The 20324-nt window shown below is 41.3% G+C and overlaps 2 protein-coding genes across 3 annotated transcripts; one reads left to right on the top strand and one right to left on the bottom strand.

Annotated features, from left to right (window-relative positions):
• The first annotated feature begins 776 nt into the window (after positions 1-776).
• On the top strand, positions 777-9510 carry gucy2f (guanylate cyclase 2F, retinal). Its single transcript, XM_040130995.1, has 18 exons — positions 777-1518; positions 2286-2587; positions 3333-3687; positions 3866-3950; positions 4594-4690; positions 4856-4981; positions 5521-5601; positions 5853-6029; positions 6143-6299; positions 6537-6686; positions 6924-7072; positions 7201-7364; positions 7477-7669; positions 7966-8140; positions 8757-8855; positions 8947-9041; positions 9133-9218; positions 9438-9510. Exons 1-18 carry the CDS (start codon positions 777-779, stop codon positions 9508-9510), a joined length of 3306 nt encoding a protein of 1101 aa, XP_039986929.1.
• A 3089-nt stretch (positions 9511-12599) lies between these two features.
• serpinh1b (serpin peptidase inhibitor, clade H (heat shock protein 47), member 1b) lies at positions 12600-16880 on the bottom strand. 2 transcript variants are annotated; one of them, XM_040131667.1, is made up of 8 exons: positions 16706-16879; positions 15969-16000; positions 15072-15221; positions 14717-14909; positions 14275-14545; positions 14047-14145; positions 13699-13931; positions 12600-13581 (listed from the first exon to the last, which is right to left on the bottom strand). In XM_040131667.1, the coding sequence occupies exons 3-8, from the start codon at positions 15188-15190 to the stop codon at positions 13279-13281; spliced, it is 1218 nt and encodes a 405-aa protein (XP_039987601.1). In that variant the 5' UTR covers positions 15191-15221; positions 15969-16000; positions 16706-16879; the 3' UTR covers positions 12600-13278. The 2 variants fall into 2 exon arrangements, with proteins under 2 accessions (XP_039987601.1, XP_039987602.1); XM_040131668.1 differs by lacking the exon at positions 15969-16000 and having other exon boundaries at positions 16706-16880.
• Between the last annotated feature and the right edge of the window lie 3444 nt (positions 16881-20324).

The following is a 20324-nucleotide window of genomic DNA, read 5'->3' as shown; positions in this document are numbered from 1 at the left end:
TAGCGAGTAACACCTACGTTTTGGTCGCAGGTCACTTTGGAGGGATTTGATTGAATGGGCCTGTAGGAGCTGACACTGGCCTCCTATATTTATAATACATCAAATACTATTCCATTTTTATTAATCAAAAAGTCTTTTGGGGGAAGACAGCTCATTTTTTCTGGATTTGCCTTTTAACTCGATTCGGAATATGTGATATCTTTTTTTTTTTTTTTTTTTTTTTTTTTTTTCCTTCCCAAAGATAGATATGGCAGACAGAAACCCTCAGGTCCAGGGGTGGTTTTTCGTCCTTGTTCAGATATGCTGCCTGTGAACGGAGGTGTTTGTGGAAACGCACAGGAGCCTTCAGAGACGCTGACTGCGGGACGTAAGTAGCTCTCCAGGGTGCTGAAGTTGTCTCCAAACGCCACCGACGCAGCGCCCGAGCCCTGCCCGTCACTTTCGGCCCACAGTCCCAGCAGAATGACTTGGCTGTGTCCCCTCCCGAGCGACACCGCGGAACCTCGGGGTGAATAGGGAAGGTTTTTGGGATGGCTAGGTGAGGGTTTGTGTGGGGACAGAAAAAGAGACCAGAGAGGACACCCGTATGACTGTCTCATCGGACCTTGAAGCTGTCCTGATGGCATCAAAGAAATGGTAAGTTATTTAGTTGTTTAATAATGACTCGTCGTTTTATTTTGAAAACTATGATATTTATTTTTATCTATTTTGCAGGTCCCACTGATGATAAACAAGTGAACCCAAAGATTCACCACCTTGGACACCCTGGAAGGACAATGCAACACATTCCTCCAAATTTTAGAGGGGCGCTGTGGGAGTCCAGCCATCCGTGTATTCCCATTATTAAAAATAGACAAACTCTAACCACACTGCCCTTTTATAACTCTCTGCTATGGGTGCTCCTCGGAGTGTTGACGTTCCCGTGTTGTGTCCGATGTTTAATATTCAAAGTGGGGGTCCTTGGGCCTTGGAACTGCGACCCTGTGTACTACAGGGCCCTGCCCGCTGCGGCTGCCAGGCTCGCTGTAAGCAGGATAAACGGCGACTTGAACCTGGACCTGGGCCTGAAAATGGACTTTCTCATCCTCCAGGAGCCTTGTGAAACATCCAAAGCTCTCACCGCCTTTATTTACTATGAGCGGATGGCGGATGCGTTTTTGGGCCCCACAAACCCCGGATACTGCAACGCAGCTTCTCTGCTGGCTAAGAACTGGGATAAGGCCGTCTTCTCTTACGGCTGTCTTAACTACGAGCTGGACCGCGCCACGGGATACCCGACTTTTGCCAGGACAGTGCCGTTTCCCGTCGAGGTGTTGTTCACCGTGTTGAAACACTTCAGGTGGGCCAGTGTTGTGGTGGTCTCATCCAATGAGGATATTTGGGTGGATACTGCTGGGAGAGTGGCCACTGCCCTGAGGAACAAGGGGCTTCCCATTGGCCTGGTTACACCTATTGGTATTAATGAGACAGAGGTGGAAAGCACACTGAGGAAGATCCAGGCTGCAGGACAGATCAGAGGTGAGTCTTTGAGGAAAACACAGGAGCTGGGTGCATTACAGCCATGAAATGTAGCTGTAAGATTATCGTAAGTGACACCAGAAGAGATTATCATTAAGGAGAAAAAGGTCACAATGGATCTAGTATTGAAATAGGGGATTTATAGAAATAAATGACCTGTAATATAAAAACATGGGGAGCACATATTACATCACAGGTGAACAACTTGCAGAACTGCAAACCATCAGCAGTCCACCAGAATATTCACATCCCAGCAGTGCTCACCCTCACTGGCAGGCTTATCTGGCAGCGATCTGACCAGCAAGCCCTTTTGACACTGCAAATTTCACTTTGTGGTTAAGGTGAACTGGGACCTCGACTTAATTTGTCAGGGATTTGTCAGTGACTTGATCCCAGAGGCTACCAGGGCACCTGAACTTCTCATTTTTCAAATTATTTCAACCAGTGGTTTAGTTTCAGACATTCAGCAAGTTTGCATCCTATGGAAACCGAATTTATAACTGAAATGAACAAGTCTTTGTGATCACATGATAAAGTTTAATGTCACTTAATGTACTGTAACTAAATACATTCACTCCTGTTACTCAATGAAGTAGGTTGTTTCGTAAACTTTTAAAGTAAATTACAGTCACTCCACTCGAGGAAGACATTAGAGTACATTAGAGTACACTTTACACCATTGTATTTGTGCGTACTAATCATTATCATACTGAGGTCAGTTGTGTTATCACTTTACATTTATTGTGTTTTTTCCTTGTCTTTTTCAGTCATAATCATGTGCATGCACTCAATCCTGGTTGGAGGTGAGCAGCAGGCTAGTTTTCTTCTCAAAGCACAGAAAATGGGTCTGACTTCGGGGAAGTATGTGTTTGTTCCCTACGACACTCTCCACTACAGCGTGCCCTACACTAATGCCTCCTATGTGCCGCTGCAAAACAACAGCAGGCTGAGGGAGGCCTATGATGCTGTGCTAACTATCACTGTGGCCTCTGAGCCTTTGTCCTTCAACGAGGCATTCACTGCGGCCAAGAGGAGTGAGGAACTGACGCTAGGCGTGCAGGCAGAGCAGGTAGGAACTGTTAGGATGTCACACAAGGGAATTAACGGATAGGGTCCTACTTTCTTAAGTCTGTCTTAAAACTATATTAACATGCCCATATGTAAATTGAAAAAGTTAATGGTCACTCAAATTGTACCCACTGACCATGAAGTGATCCCTTCCTAGGGTCACTCCAATGTAAGAGATGGCGGACGAAACCCACAGTCCTAAATACGGGCAAAACATGTTCAGAAGTTCAGCAAATTCAAAACTGATGAGACTGTGTGAGTTAGAGAAAATCAAATGGGTATCTTCCAAAGTTAGTCTTTTTTAGTACGAAATTCCATCTTTTTGTTACTTTTCCTCGTACGCAGCAACAAAAGACAGGACAGCCCAGGGACAAACACAAAGAGTTTATTCTAATGTTAAAATGACTGTTGATGACAATATTTGCTCATTATTTAGTGCTTTTTGTACTGAATATCAGTATTACATTCCCTGTAATTAGTAAAAAGTGAGTAGGTTTCCTGGTGCCTTCCTCACCCCTTAAACACAGCCTTTCCACAGATACCTGTCATTTGAACCCATGCTTAACATACCAAAACATCCAATAATTAGTATTTTTGCCTCCATTATCATTACTAACTCTGTATCTCAGCCCAGCTTTGAAACATTCATTTATTTGTTGCTATACTTTTCTAGAGAGGACATTTCAAGATTGTAATATCATGCCTTCTCCTGTGCCCCACCCAACAACCCTTGATCGTCCTCGCAGGTTAACCCACTATTTGGGACCATCTATAACAGCATCTACCTCCTGGCTAAGTCCATCCACAATGCCAGGAGAGCAGGCATGCAGCTGTCAGGCTCAAACCTGGCCTACTTCACGAAGAACACAACCTTCAGCGGTTTCAACCAGAAGGTCCAGATGGACACTGCTGGGGAAGTCAAGACCAACTATGTCGTCCTGGACACTGACAACAGTGGGAGTCAGCTGTACCAGACTTATGTGGTGGATCTAACATCTGGAGTGCTTCGTTTTGCAGGGAGGTCCATTAATTTCCCAGGAGGATCCCCTCCACCATCGGATTCCAACTGCTGGTTTGAAAAGAATGGTGTCTGCACAGGAGGTACGATATTTAGGTTTGGCATGTGTATGCATTCTTGTTTGTGTTTGAATATGGGTGCTCATGGGTTTGTATGGATGAAGTCTTCAAGGCTTTATGGCATATTCTTCATACCTTTTGTCGTTTATTCCTCAACCCTTCTTTCCCACTCCCACATCAAGTTATTTGTTGTCATCCTCAGGTGTGGAGGTCACCTATATCGTAGTGGTGCTGGCTGTCATCTTGACTCTTGCCGTAGGAGGGCTTGGAATAAGTCTTTATATCCGGTACAGCCTCTAAATAGAAACAGCTTCATGTTAATGTAAAATGATACATATTAAGCCTTGTGTTCTCCCTCCATTATTTCTGCGTCCATCTTTCCTACAATTTTAAGTACCAGAAAAGATGCATTTGCTTACTCGATGGTGTGATGTGCGCAGTAATAGATTTTCTGTTTAAATGCTTGAGAATAAAAAAGGAAATTTGAAAGCATAGCACCCTAAAGCATTATGGATGAAATGAAAAGTCAACAACATTTTTGAGTTTCGAGAGTTTGAATCTGGCTAAAATTTCATAGAAGTTGGTGCAACCAAGAGAAAATTACAGTAAATTATTTAAAGATGGACCTCAAACCACATTATAGGTCAAAAAAACTTTTAAAATGTCCTTGAAATGAATTCTGCATGCCATCTAATCTACTACAACAATACTGTTGAAATCATGTAAATGTCTTTTCCAAAAGTAGAGACTTTACAGATAGAAAAGCACCTGACTCTTAATATATATCTTCTGACCTGACTGCCATATGCTAACATTATACTAAAAGTAGTTTCTTGTTCATAATCTTTCTTTGCTCCAAAGATTATCTCCGAAACAGGTGTAGAAAACCCTAAAACTGATTTCCTTATCTTTTCTAAATCTCATTGGCAGGCGGCGGCTCCAACAAATCCAGCTTGTCAAAGGTCCCAATCGGATCTTGCTGACTTTGGAGGATCTGACTTTCATCAACCCCCAGCTTAGCAAAAAGGTAAACACCATCACTGTATCCTAGTCATAAATATAAAATGAAACCTTAGCACATTCAACTATTGACCATGGTTTTATCCACATTCCTGGGACATCATAAATAGGGTCATTAGGGTTTTCCAACTAATTTCCATCAAATCTTCCCCTGGTGTTTGATGTCCCACAGAAAATCACATTAGAGGATCTGAGTGGGTCCAAGAGCGCTCTTGACGAGAAATCTGCAGAACCCTCACACTCTGTAAACAGCATACAGACAGAAACTCACGAGACCACCAATGTAGCCGTGTATGAGGTAGGTTACACTGAGAAAGTAATTGCACATGTTGCTTCAGCCCGTACTGTATGTATACACGATAATTTAAAAAAAAAAAAAAAATTCAGTAAGTATGTAACCTTTAGGTTAATGGTGGAGTAGAAGAATTGCTCTGGTTAAAGTTAGAGTAAGGTTTAGTTCATGTTTTTGCACTCTGATTAAATTACTTTGACTTGTTATATCAACAAGCCCAAGTATCCTGTAAGATTAAGGTCATTTGTAATCAGGAATTACTACAATTCCTCCAAAAAGATGCTTGATAGAAATTATGTGTGAGCTGATGAACAGGCAGCAGTGAAATTGTATGGGTATGGGTAGGATCGTTCATTTTCGCAAAGAAGGCGTACTGCCACATTTAGAGGTAAAAAAGAAAAAACATAATCTCTAAATGTTTAAGACCTCTTCAAGGAAGTAAGACCTTCTGATTTTTGTTTGCAACATTTCCAAAAACTGCATGTGGAGGACACTGCTCAAAACGAAAGTTTGATCCCACAGTAACAACATGGCTTCTATTCCAGGGCGACTGGGTTTGGCTGAAGAAATTTGAAGAGGGGCAGTTCAAGGAGATGAAGCAAAGCACCACAAAGATTTTCACAAAGGTAGAGCACTGACAGAAAATTGAATATTCACTCAAAATAAGTGGTTTGGAAAATCTACATGGTGCTTCAAATGTCCTATATAGTTTTTACACTCTGTGTTGATAAACTAGACACTGTTAAAAGCTAATCGCTGGGCACGGAGTTCCAGTAACAAAACAAAACGTAGATTAATATGGTATTGTGGTTATCTTAATATACCTTCTTTTCTTCCATCCTTGCATTAACCTATTTATCCACCTATGCTCTCTCAGATGAAGGACCTGAGAAACGAGAACGTCAATCCATTCCTGGGCTTCTTTTTGGACTGCTCCATGTTTGCGGTGGTGACGGAGCACTGCTCGCGGGGCAGTCTGCAGGACCTGCTGAGGAATGGGGACGTTAAATTAGACTGGATGTTCAAGTCCTCACTTGTGCTCGACCTCATCAAGGTAAACAGAAATATGCTGTAGGTGATGAAAACCTGGAGGTTTTTCAAAGGTGAATTTTACCTGAATTGACTGATACTGATACTTTATGCGAGTTGAATGTGTTTTGCCGCCAGGGTATGAAATACCTTCACCACAGAGAATTCCCCCACGGCAGACTAAAATCTCGTAACTGTGTGGTGGACGGGCGTTTTGTCCTCAAGATTACTGACTATGGCTTCAATGAGCTGCTTGAGTCTCAGAAAGCTCCCATAGAAGACCCTCCACCTGAAGGTAAAAGGAAGGGGTTTCAATCCAAAATGCTATTTGTATGTAAAGTACGCTTGGTACTTGGTGGAACCCAAAACACATTTCCATTTTTGTTGTTAGACAAATGAGCATGAATTATCCATGATAGCTTTTTTATTTTATTTTTTTTACTGGTAGTGTCCAGTGATGCACACATACCCAAAGACATTTATAAATTTAGTACCAGTGGATGATGTCAAATCCTTTCATTTTTCTGCTCAGATCTATTTTGGACAGCTCCAGAGTTCCTGAGAGACCCTGCAAGCTCACGTAAAGGGACTTACAAGGGAGACGTGTACAGCTTTTCTATTATCCTCCAAGAGGTGGTGGTCAGAGGGCCACCGTACTGCATGCTTGGTCTGCCACCTGAAGGTATGTATCCATCACAAAGGAGGAGATGCAGATGAAGAGAAGCAGACAAAGTAAAGAGGGATTTTTCAAAAGTTTGAGACAAGTTAGATGTAGATTTCAAGAACATGTCACACCAAAAACATTTTTGTTTGTTTTAACATTTCTACCATGCAGCAGGGCTCACAGCCAACAGTGTGACAGAATACTGATGCATATTCTAGTTTCACACTGGACTGATGTGTCCCATCTGCTCACCAGAGATCATCCGTAAGGTGAAGAAGCCTCCTCCAATGTGCCGCCCCACCGTGGCCCCGGACCAGGCTCCACTGGAGTGTATCCAGCTGATGAAGCAGTGCTGGAGCGAACTGCCCGACCGCAGACCAGCCTTTAATGAGATCTTTGACAGGGTAATTTTTTGGAGACGTCCTTGTGCCTTATTGTTCCAAACCATGCAGTTATTGTCTCCTTCAAATAAACCAGTTTTAGAAATATGATACATATTGTTTAACACAAATATGTAATTTTATTCAACTAGTTCAAGCTCATCAACAAGGGTAAAAAGACCAACATCATTGACTCCATGCTGCGGATGCTGGAACAGTACAGCTCCAACCTGGAGGACCTCATTAGAGAGAGGACAGAAGAGCTGGAGGTGGAAAAGCAGAGAACAGAAAAACTGCTGTCTGAGATGCTACCACCGTGAGTTAGCCGAAAGAGTTTGATCCAATCACACTGTGAAGTTAAGAGATAAATGTACTCTTTAATGCCTGATTATATGATTCTCGTAACCGTTCTGCCTCTCTGACTTCAGTTCTGTGGCCGAAGCTCTGAAGACCGGTGCCACAGTGGAGCCAGAGTACTTTGACCAGGTGACAATCTACTTCAGTGACATTGTAGGTTTCACCACCATCTCCTCACTCAGCGATCCCATCGAGGTGGTCGACCTTCTCAATGACCTCTACACTCTGTTTGATGCTGTGCTCAGTAACCACGATGTCTACAAGGTCAGAGAGCATGCTTGGTATTCATAGTGCACTCTCATTTTCAGTCAGTGTGTTTGAAAACAAGAGATAAGTTTATGCAGTTTGTTGAATTTATGGCCTATGAATGCATCCCCCCACTGTGCAATGATCAACAGGAAGTTTACGTAGTGAACCGGTATAGCACAAAAACATAATGAGCCATGCAAGCTAGTGTTTGAGCCATGTTACTCAACAGCATGTGTTTACAGTACACATACAGTAACCAGTGACACACACCGATGTGTCAATAACTAAATCAACGTGTTGACATTGCCCAGGTGGAGACCATTGGTGATGCATACATGGTAGCATCAGGTCTGCCAAAGAGAAACGGCAACAAGCACGCTGCTGAGATCGCCAACATGTCTCTGAACATCCTAAGCTCAGTGGGAACCTTTCATATGCGACACATGCCAGACGTGCCCGTCAGGATACGAATAGGAATCCACTCAGGTGAGCCCTGTCCAAAGCCAAAGTCCTCAACACCATTTTTACAGTTATGGACCTTCTGCTCTGATAGAGCAGGTGGTCCAGTACCTCTGCACAGCCCTTTGTAGAATACATCAAATTTAACTACAATGAAGCTCCATAGTGACTGGTTACTATAGGACTGATATCGACATGTAAACTGAATGTTTTGTCTTCAGTCTATGTCAAAGGTTACAGTTGGTTTTTTATCCCTCTGTTCCCCCACAGTAAAAATAAGGCTTGAGTGTTGAGTGTTGTTGAACCTTTACTGATCGATTTTTAAAAGTGTACCGTCAGTGACACAACGCTGCAGTGTTGTTGTGTTGCAGTAATTAACACAGGCTTTTGATATAATACTCCCAAGTACAGCAGTAACTAATACAAGCCTCATCTAAGTGGTGCTAGTGTCCCAGTCTCAGTTTTGACTCAGTTTCATTTTATTTTGGGTCTCACTGTAGAATCCATCACTAGACTGGATAAGCTACAAGGTCTTACTCAGCTACCACTCATGTGCTCAGCTGCAATACCAATGCATAAAAATAGATTGAGCACAGGAAGTTTGTTTTTTCCACTTTTTTCATTTTTCTGTATGTGTTTGCAGGGTCCTGTGTTGCTGGGGTGGTAGGTCTGACTATGCCTCGGTACTGCCTTTTTGGAGACACCGTCAACACTGCCTCTCGTATGGAATCCACTGGGCTGCGTGAGTATCCCAAACACATTTCCCACTGTGTTTCGTTGTGTTGCTTCATGTTTTGTTTTGGTCCAATCTCTCTCTTCTCTTCTTCCCTCAGCTTATAGAATCCATGTGAATATGAGCACTGTGAAAATCCTCCATTCTCTTAATGAAGGCTATAAAATAGATGTCAGAGGCAAGACAGAGTTGAAGGTAACATTTAACCTCAGTATTTGGCAATTATGGCAATTATTTTAGAGGTTCTCAGATCCTACTGATCCATGCCTTTTTTTTTTTCTTGCAGGGTAAAGGTATTGAAGAAACATACTGGCTTGTGGGGAAAACAAACTTTACAAAGCCTTTGCCAAAACCTCCAGAGATCAAACCAGGGTAAGAGCTGCAACTCAATGTTACTCTTCGTACTCTTGGCAAGACTGAGTCATTAACATTTGAACAAGATTTGTACAAATTCTTTATAATATAATAATTAGAACACTGCATGAGGAGCACATTTAAGACTCACCTCCCATCTGATCTGAACCTGCATAACTGTCATTAACCTGCGACTTGGGACTCATGAAAACTACAACTGTCCACATGTTACTTCAGGGAAGACAATCATGGACTGAAACCTGAGGATATAGCTGAGTACAGGAGAAAGAAAGCTGAGAAAAAGGCTTGACCTTCTTAGTCCAAAAACAGGAGGTAGAGACCTGCATGCCAGCTGGTGTTGTGTTGTGGAAATGTTATCGTGGCTGTCCGTTTAATGTGACCAAATACAACCTTTAAGCCTGCACAGACACAATTTCCTTTCATTGAGGTCTGAACCTCAGTGATTGCTTTGTGGTTTACAAGTCTCATTAATCTCTTGACCTTATCACCTTCTACATCTGCTTAAGCAGATTATAGAAAGCCCTCTTTGTTCACTTCATTTCCTTTTATTGTGGCTGGCACATTTTCATAATTAACTTTTAACAGTCATTTTGCTGTTTGTGGCAGCGTTGTTGTGCTTTTTCTCTGCTTTGCCTTCATGGTATTTTCATGTGTTTACAATCTTAGAGCTCTGCTTAAAAATTAGTGTCTGTAAAATACAATGTTGGTCTTAACTCCACACTCTGTCTTTACTAGGGACAACTGGCAGGAGATGGTGACGGAGGAGATCAAGACACTTTTTCGCAAGGCTAACAGGGAGGTGGACAAAAAGATCTGAATGATGGGAAGAGAAGGAAAGCTGTGAAAGAAGCAAAACCAGAAGAGAAGAAGAGAGGAGGACATATCCAAAGAAAGAAAGAGTCAAAGAGCTGGGAGGGGCAGGCAGAAGACACAGGGCACCACCAAGCCTTTCACTGTGGCTTAATGCAGACTTGTTTAAGAGGATTGTCTATCAACTGGCTAATCTGCCTGCAGCCAGCACAGCAGAACACGATGGTGCTAATGTAATGAAAGTTGCCGCATTACCTGCCTACGTATCTGCTGCCGAGAAGCACAAGGAAGGTGCTCCTGCTCCTTAATGAAGGATGCACTCATTTACTCCTCTCTGCGCACACTGGCCACCGAGTGGTCACCTATTTCAGGGCAACTGGAGGTTCACCCATCGGAAGATTGAACGCCCCAAACGCCTATTTCAAAATGAAATGTTACTTTTTTCCAGTGATAATGTCTGTTTTTAGTTCATCCTAAAAGCTGATAATAGAGATGTGGAGCCGAGGCTGCTATGGCTGAATATTATATGTCACTAGCCCTCCAGAGTTGGAGGCAAAGGCTGCTATTGTAGGTAATTATCAAAAGAGAAGAAAGAAGTTTGCCACTTTTATTTCTACTCTACTAGAGAAGAATGAGAAAGAAGAGTCAGTCCAGTCCATACATGTCTATTCCTATAAATTATTAAATTTGTTTTTTTAATTTGTCAGCCTTTTATTATTTGACACTAATGAAAGGGCAACAGCGTTTGGAAAGTAATGACAATGCAACGAAAGCAGTGAAAATGATGATTCTTTTTCTTTTCTGGTAAAGTCAATGGAATTTTAAGGTCCTTTAGTAAAAAACTTTTCCCACCTTTAATTCCTGTTGAAGTAAATTGAATTGATTGTTTGTGCTAAATCTCTGAATGATATGACACTCCTGCCATCAATAATAGACCCGTAAAGCAAAATTATAAATTATGTGAGAAAAAAATGATTGATATGGCCATCACATTTCTGCATTTTAATAACTTTAAATTTTGCTTTTTTTCTTTTATCACAAATGAACAACCTCGCTTTAATGTGTCAGTATCAAGAATACAATCTGTGTGTGTGCCTGTTCACGCAACCAACATTTGTTGACCATAAATTCACTTTGCAATGTCAGAGTAACTTTTGTAAATCCATAATGTTTATTTCTGAGTTCAGGAAAGGAAACTGCGTGTACAATGTTAATCATACCTGGGAGTGTTATAGCCGGTTTCCCCAACAAATCATGTTGCACTATATTAATATTCTACTATGGCGCGTCTAAAGACTTCCACAAGCTCAGGCACAGTTTCCCTCTCAGATGCGTGATGTGTGTCAGAGATGTGCACTGGCTGAAGAGCACCATCAAGTGTTCAAATCAAAATTTGCTAAGGAGCATTGAACAGTTTTTCATTTCTGAGGGCTTTTAAGTAAAAAATTAAAAGCAACAAAATGTAGGTGTTCACTGCAGTTTATTAAAATGGCATGTAGGTGTAAGGGAATACCTGAGAGCAAAAACTAAAATAATAATATGAAACTAAATAAATAATAATAATTGTACTTGATAGAAGTGTAATGTGTTGACCTAAACCCCAAATATGAAGTCTTGTCTCAACCAAACCTTAGCCAATTATTGTCTTTTTTTTAATAACATTTGGAAATAATCCCCTTGTATCCTATGATATTAATGTTGACTATAGGAGCAGCTTAATTCATGCTTGGTGTACAGCAAAGTCGGTCATAAACTTGTACATTGTGTAATTTATTTTTTGTTATTTGTTATGTATATTATTCCTGCACTGCAAAGCGCAATGTGTATGTAAATATGACACGATAAAGTAATTAAACCATTGATTTGTAACATCCTTATTGTTATCTTCCTTATAGTCCTTTCACTCCTTACAACCAGAGGGTGGTGCTAAGGCTCTCGCACTGAAATCCATCTAAGGCATTTATGTCTTAGAAAGGGATTGCATCAGTTTGAATGAAGGAAGTAGTCAAGATTTTCTTTATTCGTGCAAGCTTTGATATTTCAGTGATGAAATTTTGACAGTACATGAAAACTGAAAGACTCTAAAAAGTACTGATACTGATTCTTTTGTTGAGGTACTGTTGAGTTGCTGTTACACCTTTTTATTTGCTGTGGTAGAACTGCAGGAGAATAAGTTTCCCAATCACCGTGAGAACCCTGCACTCCAATTTTTGCACTGCAGAGTCTGCTTTTCCTCTGATTGGGACGTCCCAACAAAGATGCCAATGACTTATTATTTAAGCTAGTGGTGGTTTAAGAAATGAACCACAAAATTCCCCGGATGGTTATCTACGGCAGATTAGCAATATGAGGACAGGGCAGTCATTGCCATGTCCCTGCATTCCAGACCTGGGAGGATTGTTTGACCTCCAACCAACTGGAAAGATTGTTATCCCTTTTCCTTTGAGATGTTAACTCTAGCATGCTCACATTCCTCTGCTCAAAACTCCAGAGGACTATAATAACTGCTTTCTTTGTGGTATTCAGACACGCTTCGTAAAAACAGGACACCCACAAAAAAGAGCCTTTTATTTATTTTTATTGAAAAATCAACACATTATTACATAATCACACAATTCCAACAGCTTCTTTGTGGAAAAAACCTACCGCAACAAAATGACATAGTATGGGTAGCAAGTGAACATAAATCAAGCACTCGACGTTTGCCACCTTTCCACTGCAAGCTCAGCTTGTGCAGAGGAACAATTCAGTGCAGTGCAGACTGGAGGCAAAGTAAGGGAAAGGTGTGGGACAGAACTGTAAAACAAGCTTATGCAATGATCTTTTTTTCTTTAAACATTAAAGATAATGCAAGAAAACGCACTTGAATCATGGCCAACCAACACTGGCAAAAATAGGATGTAAAGAAAAAGTGATCATACTTAATATAAGCATGTTGTATGCTGTGCCAACTGCCTTATGTCTCTGGCTAAATCTGAAATGAGGTACATTTATATGTTTCTTTATGTGATTAAGAACAATATTCAATCCAAAAGGGGCTTAAGACTGCAATTTATAGATAAAAAATTGTTCCCTGGGAATGTTTGGTGCATCTAAAAACAGTAAGCTCAGATATTCAGTCCACAGATTGTCTGTTGGAATGTGCTCATGAGGTAACAGTCACACCAAGAAGCACACACACACACACACACACACACAGGATCCTGAAATCATTTTACAAAGCTACCCAACAGGATTCACAACATCATTATAGCTCATCACGCATCTTATCTCCTTTAGGTTTAACCACTCTGCCGATGTAAAGGATGGAATTGGTCTTGTTGTCCTTCACCAGGAAAATGAAGGGGTGATCTACATAGAAAAGTTTGGGGTTCCTCAGCTTTTCGGTGCCAAAGATGCTGGTGTCGTAAGGATTTCCGTCAATGTCCAGCTCCAGGGCCGACGCGTGGAAGACGTTAGAGAGGTAGAGGTCCTTCTTTCCAGAGATGTTGGACAGGTCAGCCTTGGCTTTATCCACAGCCTCAGTCAGGCCGAGCTCACCTAGGTGTTTCTGGAGAAGACAAAGAAAACTGATCTGTCAACACACTGGGTTCGATTGATTTTTGGATGTCTTTGCTTTAACTCCATGTTGTGATAACCATCAAAACACCAAATTACCACCATTTACCTGCAGATTGTGGCTGACTTCCAAAGAAATCTTAGGAAGAGAGATGGACACAGCTTTGTTCTCCATCTTGCTGAGCCAAGTGTCCACCTGCTTCCTGGTCAGGACTTTCTCCAGGCGTCCCAGGGGCTCCAGGTGGTAGGGCATGATGAGGATCATGGAGGCCTGCTTCTGGCCCAGAGGCATGTTCAGCACAAAAATACGGTTCTCTGTGTCTTCGTAGAAGTCATACAGACCTGTGTAGAGCAGACAGACAAATCAGATGTCTTATCTTGCTTGCATTCTTGTTGAGTCAGTTATCAGTTTTGAAGACATAATAAGATCAGAGGCAGAGATGATGGAGAAACTCACCTGTACGATGCATCATGGAAACTCCAACAGTGAATGAGCGAGTAACCAGGAAACCACGTTTGTCCACCATTGATTCATGGAACTTCTCATCCCAATGAGCTGTTAGACAAAATATTCAAGACTCTGTTACACCTCTGAACAGTCTTTTTTACATCTCATTGTGTTTCAGTCATGATCAGAAATGTAAAAATAACTAGGCTTTGAATAAAAGACGCCATTAGTACTCACGCTTGAAGAACATGGCGTTGACAATCATGGCTCCATCTGGGTTCTGCACATCCTTGGTGACCTCAGGCAGCTTGCCATCTGTTGACTTTGAAGCCCATTCATTGATGGAGTTTACAGCACTCCTCTTGTCCCTGAAGTTTATTTTTGAATGGTCATAGTTGTAGTGCTTCTTGCTGTTTTTCACAAAATCGTCAGCAAAGGAGACAGAGCTAGGGCCGTAGAGGCGGTTGTTGATCTTCCAGGTAGTGTTGCGTGTCTTGGCATTGCTCACCTGGCAAGAAGCAACATATAAACTGTGACAAATTTGCAAAGATTTGAAAAATACTGAGGGTCTATTTTCAGGCCTCTTGTTGGTACCACAATAGAATTATTAAGGATGACAGGTAATGTAACATGTTGATAATAAGGTCTCACATACTGTACTGTACAGTAGTGTACTTACCTCAGAGAGCAGCTCAGACAGCCCTGCATGCAGATGCTCATCCTTCAGTTTGTCTGCACTGAGGACAGTTTTGACCTGAGAGGCAGTGGAGGCCTTTCCACCAAGAGCCACCATCCCCAGAGAGGATGCCACCACCACTGGAGAGATGAGGATGTTCTCCGTGTCTTTCTCCTTTGCCATGTTGTGGTAGAGGCTAAATCAAAATCACAAGGACAATTATTCACTTGTGTTTTATAAGAAAAAAGTGCTTAAGCAAAGCTATGGAAATCATTGAGATCACAATCAGGAAACTTTATTATTATGTTACAAGTGTATCGCCATCATAATATAGATAATTATTATCAGAGTAACAGACCTAAAAGCCAGGTTGGTGCTTTTGTCGGCCAGCGTGGCGGCATGGCTGCTCAGCTTCTTTTCCTCTGCAGAGGCCACGAGGGCCAGCAGACAAAGCGCTACAACGTTAGTCATCCACATCCTGTCTGTCTCCAAAAGCAACTGTAGCAGCCTGCGAAAAAGGAACAAAAGAAAAAGATAGGGTTAATATTTCTTAACTTGGGCTGGTTTAGTAAAATGAAATAAATCAGACACATGTATTGAGTTTGAGAGGGAAGGCACATGTCAAAATATCTCCTCAGGGATCGATATAAACGATATATTTGGCTGAAAGAAAGCATGAAATTGCCAGGACACAGATTGGGATGTGATGCTGTAGAGGTAGGGCAGGGCTGGGTCAGCCCACACAGAAGCTTGGGAACGCCTCCACTTTCAGGCAGACATGTTCCTTGCCACGTCAGCAGCAACTAGAGGCTAGGCTGTACAGCTGGAGTTGCCGTCCACTCAGAGTGTAGCTCTGTGCTGATTCAGGGCTGTAATATGCTGCCTCTCAGTTCTCTACATTTATTGTAATTGATGCTGTTGCACATCTGCACTTTGATGACTTTAAGGGCTTATTCTTCTTCAGTCAGTAGAAAAAATGATCTGAAATGACTGTGTTTGATAGGTTTACATGTTCTCTGTAGCGACACTCTGAGCCATCTTTTATCCCATTGAAGGGCGTATGTCTGCTGCAGGCTATTTACTCATCCCATAACTTGCTCAAAAAATAGGACAAAAATGCATAGTCTAAGGTTGTAATTAACCATCTGCCCTGGTATCTGACTCCCATCCATCATTGCAGAGATATGTTGTCTGCATCTCTGTATTTGCAAATTTGTGATACAGCAGAAATGACTTTTGCATCATGTTCGGATACCTTGAGATGTTTTGATGTCTGCGATTTTCATTCTGAAAGACAAGAGGTGTATGTAGTAATCTCCACAGAGCAGGCAATAAAACATTATTCAAGCTCTGATGGAAACATTCTGTAGTGTCTAATTTATCCGTCTTATTTCCCAGTTTTCATCTGTTAGACTAAAAAAAAAATCTAAGTTATTATAGTTAGTCTGAGTTATTATACTAATTAGTCATGACTTGTTCACAATCAGACACGTAAGCTGTTTTCATTGGCTGTGTTTGACCCAGAAAAAAAACTTTCATCCAATCAGATGTGCCACGGTACAGCAGCAGTAACTTCTGGAGGACAGATTTGAACCTCTCAACATCAAAAAGTGATAGACCAAAGCAATCAAAAAGCCAGATTGGGTGCACATACAAAACTTTCTGTCAGTGAATTTGATAGCACTTAAATGCATTTAAATAGACTGCAAAGCTGTGGCATGCGGGAGGTAAAAATATTTAGTCCCAACATGCTGGGATAGGTTGCATGAAAACTTTAAGCTCTGCCAACAAGTCTGAGTTCATTTCCCCTGCAAATAAGCTAAAGATATTCTGTGAAATATGCAGGTCCAACAGCCAAAGAAATAGCAGTAGATTTCAAACTGGTTAAATGGAAAAATGATGCACTGTAACTTTAAAACTTGAAAACAAAGCAGCCGCTTTACCTTCTGCATTCCCTCCTGAAAACAAAGACAGTTATCTTTTTATCCTTACCTGGCACAACTTTGCAGGGTTTCTCCTCTGACTTGAGTCCTGTGGATAGTGTAACTGTAACCCACTCTCCTGCTCTATTTATCCTCAGAGAGAATTTTCTAGAAGTGGGAATGGGATATTCAAATGAGGGTGTCTGTGTTTTCCTCAGGAAGTTGGGAGCTGGGACGTCCCCCTTAAATCACAGGCTGGAATGAAAGGCGTCAGCTGAAGTTAACTCCTCAGCACTGGTCTGGGCTCAGCTTTGAAACTTTCTCATAAAGGACTGCAGACAAAAACTAAGAGAAAATCTGATTGTGGTTCAGTTGTGGCTGCTGATATACAGAAATACTCCTCAACCTCTAGGTCCTAATGTTGCTCGCTGACTCAATCTCCAACACTGGTTTCATCACGTGTAAAAGATAGAGATAAAACTGTGTTTTAATATGAACTGAATGATTCTTGTGCATAAGATAACGCAGAATGTGGCATGTCAAAGCTGTTTTTGCAGTTGTTGCAACTTTGAGTGCCTCTTTGGGACACCACCCCTCTGCATTCTACCCTCTACGAGCCACCAGTGAATGGAAACAATTGTTCTCAGAGTCCAAGCAGTTATTTATTGTAGTTACCCTCATTGGACTGATTTTTCTAATTTTAAATGGAAATGTCCAGAACTTTAAAAGCTTCATTCAGTAGTAGTCGTACTACGCAGTAGTTGCAAGATCTCCAGCCCTGCCCCACCCCCACCCCCACTCCCACAGTGCCACGTCTGTCCAACTCAGCTGCTGACTGCTGGGTGGTTGAAGGACGGGGGTGTTATGGAGGACCACTGTCATAAAAACTGCTGTGTCCTGACCAGGATCTCCTTTCTTCATTTGTTGAAGAACATTTTAAAATAAGTTGCAAATATAATGTATGTAAACCTTTTCAGTCTTTACTTTAAAACATCAAATTGATATTAAAGGTTGTATTATGATGTCAAAGATGAACAATGTTAGCCACGTTAACTTTTTCTATATGATCTTTGTATAGAATCTACATATATAAATTAAAAATTTGCAAAAATCATAACCGCTGTATCTATCACTCTATATTACGCACAGTATAAAATATTGATCATGGTGTTTAACACATACTGTTACATACATACAACCAGATGAATTCCTTCAGTCTCTTAAGCCCCAAACTCCTCCTCTTTTGCAGCTCTCAGCAAAGTGTCCTGACATGCCAACTGAAGAGTTACTTGCCTTTTGTTTCAGTGACTGGTTGGGGGAGGGATCCAGAAAGATCTATGAAAGTTTAAGGAAAACAATCTCCAAATCCTAACTCCATATACCAGGCAAGGTCACTAGTATTTTACAGAATAATTAAAAATTCAGATATCACATAATCCACATGCTGGGGACAGTAACACCACCTAAAAATTTTGACTTTGTCAAATTCCTCAGCCTGTGTATGGTGGGGGCAATTTCTGGGTCAAACAAGTCTGGGCCAATCTCCTAACACATGTAGTCTTAATTTAAAAAGCAGTTCTTTCATGGTCTACCTGTTGTAGTGCAAAGGCACAGACATAAGATGTGGTAAGAAAGGGAAACTCATGGGCAGGAAACATGACAAAAGACCGTATATAGTTACGATAAATGGGTCATTAGTTTTTAACAGTAGATTGTCTCCTGGCAAATCCACAATTTGCCATGAGATACTGCATTGTCATGCGTGCTTTACAGAAAAGACACCATTACATGCAAGAATAGTCCACAAAGGTGTTTTTGCTAAAAGCAGAACAATATGTTAATTCTTTGTTTCTTTTAGGAAATATAAGAGAACCAGAGGGGTCATCCAATATCACACACCCTGTGTGCTACCTATATACACTGTCTAAATACAGACGGATGACAAAGCTTCGGTCACAAAGACTGCTCAACTGGCTAGTGTTTCAACAGGAACACTGACTAAAGTGACATCTGCATTTAGATCTACTGGAAAGACATCAGTAGACTGAGACGGAAACTGTGGTCGACACCGTACATTCGATGACCATGATGCTCCTGCATTAGTGCGAAATGTAAGGAAAAACAGAAGACTAACTCTTCCTCAGGTGACTGTGAACGTCAGTGTAGGATGTGATCAGCCTGTGTCAGCAAGAACAGTCTGTTGACATTTACATAGAGAGATATATTATAGTAGGGGGGTAGTTCATAAACCCCTCATTACAAAGATGAGTGCACATTTGAGAGTTCAGTGGTGCAAAAAGCACAGGCACTGGTCTACAGAGATCTGGAAAAACATGATATGGTCAAACGAGTCATCCTTCACCATATTCTCGACAAGTGGGCGAGTGCATGTGTGGCGTACACCTAGAGAACGGTGCAGGCCTGAATGCTTGACCCCAACAGTGAGGGGATCCGGTGGCTCTGTTATGCTGTGGAGGGAATTTTTCCGGCATGGGTTGGGTCCACTTGTCCCGTTAGAGGGAAGGGTCACTGTAAATCAATACATTGTTCTGTCTCCTATGGGAGATTTTGGAGCGATGTGTTACACAGCGCTCTCCACCTCCCTCAAAAACACTAAATGAGGGAATATCTTTTGGAAGAATGGTGTTCATCCCTCCAGTAGAGGTCCAGAGACTTGAAGAATCAATGCCAAAGTGCACTGAAGCTGTTCTGGCAGCAACATCTTACTAAGACATTTTATGTTGGTTTTTCCTTTAATTTGTCACCCGCCTGTATATACCATGTGTCCATGTCTCTGTGGGCATAAAGAAGCTTCCAGCACTTTTCTGAACCACCACACACTCACAGTTTAAATATTGTAATACTTTCATTTTTAAAATATGGTGGGGAGGAATGTAAGAGCTAAAGGTAAGACAATAAATGATGCAACATTTCAACAAGCAAATGTCTGTCACGTTTTCTCTACTACAGAATCTGATATGAGAGCAGTAACAGCAGACCTCAGAGGGCGGAACAACTCTTACATAACTGCAGCAACGAAATACTATTTGAGGACACGAGTCCATTCAACATCTACGACGTCATTACACTAACCTAAGAACCAGTCTTGGTCAGCTGCATCCTCCATTGAGTCTCTCCTAATGTTCCTAAAAGATAATCTAACACCAAGGTTTTTGCTTTCTGGTTTACCTCCTTAAATTTAAGTTAATTTGTAATCTATACATTTGGATTTAAGTGATAGATCATGATAACTGTTGACAGAATACCAACATTTTAACAAGGAGGATCATCAAAGAATGATTTAGAAGTATTGACTGGAAAATGTAAGGAAATCATTATTATTTTAACTTTTAACTGTGAGTCGTTAATATTTATGTGGTACATTTGGTAAAGAATGGAAAGCAACAAATCAAATTCAAACAGTTGTTCATGCAGTTGCATTGAAGTTAAAGTTGCTACAGTAGAACAACACAGAACTATAGGGGGTAGTCAATAAACAGAGGAGTTCAGTCTCTCTCCTGTCCCACCATCTGTGTTAGTTCTGCAACCAAAAAGATTAACAGGAATTTGGCAGCCTGTTGCAGCTGTTGAGGGGTTTTCTAAACACCTCTCTTCCTGCTTATCTCTTCCAGATGCATCAGTGTTAGGCTTCCTCTTAATATATTTTACACATGGCCAATATTGTTTAC

The sequence above is a fragment of the Xiphias gladius genome, chromosome 7, assembly GCF_016859285.1.
Source record: "Xiphias gladius isolate SHS-SW01 ecotype Sanya breed wild chromosome 7, ASM1685928v1, whole genome shotgun sequence".
In the NCBI taxonomy this organism is placed as follows: Eukaryota; Metazoa; Chordata; class Actinopteri; order Istiophoriformes; family Xiphiidae; genus Xiphias; species Xiphias gladius.
Note: the sequence above shows the minus strand (reverse complement) of the source record. Positions and strands in the feature narration are given on the sequence as shown.